Source organism: Diaphorina citri, unplaced genomic scaffold, assembly GCF_000475195.1.
Source record: "Diaphorina citri unplaced genomic scaffold, Diaci psyllid genome assembly version 1.1 scaffold29738, whole genome shotgun sequence".
Lineage (NCBI taxonomy): Eukaryota > Metazoa > Arthropoda > Insecta > Hemiptera > Psyllidae > Diaphorina > Diaphorina citri.
Window position 1 is genome coordinate 9,472 of NW_007407075.1, and position 1,338 is coordinate 10,809.

The 1,338-nt window shown below is 40.6% G+C and overlaps 1 protein-coding gene across 1 annotated transcript; it reads right to left on the minus strand.

Annotated features, from left to right (window-relative positions):
* Positions 1-202: 202 nt before the first annotated feature.
* Positions 203-1,332, minus strand: LOC113473414 (proton-coupled amino acid transporter-like protein CG1139). Its single transcript, XM_026833053.1, has 3 exons — positions 1,279-1,332; positions 631-759; positions 203-410 (listed from the first exon to the last, which is right to left on the minus strand). Exons 1-3 carry the CDS (start codon positions 1,314-1,316, stop codon positions 218-220), a joined length of 360 nt encoding a protein of 119 aa, XP_026688854.1. The 5' UTR covers positions 1,317-1,332; the 3' UTR covers positions 203-217.
* Between the last annotated feature and the right edge of the window lie 6 nt (positions 1,333-1,338).

Consider the following 1,338-nt stretch of genomic DNA (forward strand, 5'->3'; position numbering starts at 1 on the left):
ATAAGACCTTAGCAGTTACAGTTCCCAAAAAAAAGTTCAAGACTTTGATTCAACACATAGGGGTTTCAAACATATGCTGACTGCTCGAGAACAAAAAGCACCACTTACGTTGGATTTTACCAATATTTATTCAGTCATTAAAACTCCTCTTAAGCTAACAGCCAGTGAAGTTCCATTTAATTTGTATTGGCTTAACAGGGTGTTAGTGTTGTCAAGATCACGAAAATCGTGTCATTTGGCCACCACACTTGATACTTACTAATACATGGAGGCAGTATGTACACAGGATACCAATCAGGATGGTACCCACGGTTCCAATGACCAGACCGGAATTGACAAAGGCGTTAGGCATGGCTAGAATACCCGTGCCCAAACTTCCCTTGAGCAAATGGATGAGGGTTTCATTGTTCCTGAAATACACATCAATATTTCAAATTTAAATACGTTATAGCACGAACGACCTGCTATCCGTAATAATGTCAACTGATAAAGCGTCCTAGGGGGGGGAGAAAAAGACATTGTAGCCAGCCTAGTTAGCTCAGAATGTAATACACCTGCCTTGTAAGAGCTAGGTCGTGGCTTCAATAAAATTCCTGTCTACACCGGATATCGAACCCAGCAGATACTCACGTGGTGGCGTGTTCCAGGACTCGGTGCTTATGAGGGTCATACGGTGTGGAGTCATCTAGAGGTTGTTTACTGGGTGAGGTCATACGAGAGTCATTGGACTCTACATCCCCGCGAGCACCCCCGTTTGACCTGAGGGGAAGACACAAATGAGGATGAAAAAAGCGTTAGAAATGGGAAACATAGTAGCATCGTTTAAAGTCTTGACCAAACAAAAAAATCTTGACCAAACATGGGTTTTAACCTCAACTGACCTGACCTGGTATTTACAACTGACCAAACTTTGCAGCTTTCCACACTACTACAAGTGTGTTTGTCACTTTGAGGAGTTTCCTAAGGGTCGCCGTTTCTTGTCAGTCCCCTCCAGGCAGCCCTTCTGTACCTCATGCAATGTTAAATTTTAAGCTTACCTAGGAATTAAAAAAAGGTCTTTTTTGGTCCTCATCGGGATTTGAACCCAACATCTCCAAGTCAAGTTAGTGCTTTTTTTTTTTGTTGATGAGCAATTAGAACGAACGGATTTGAACCCAACATCTCCAAGTCAAGTTAGTGCTTTTTTTTTTTGTTGAGCAATTAGAACGAACAAAATTATATTACAAAGGTGAAATACGCGTATTATTATACAGGTATTCTGAATACTAGAATACTTACTTATCTACTAGATTTGTGAGTTTAATGTTGTCAGTCATCTTGAAATCTGAAACAAACAAA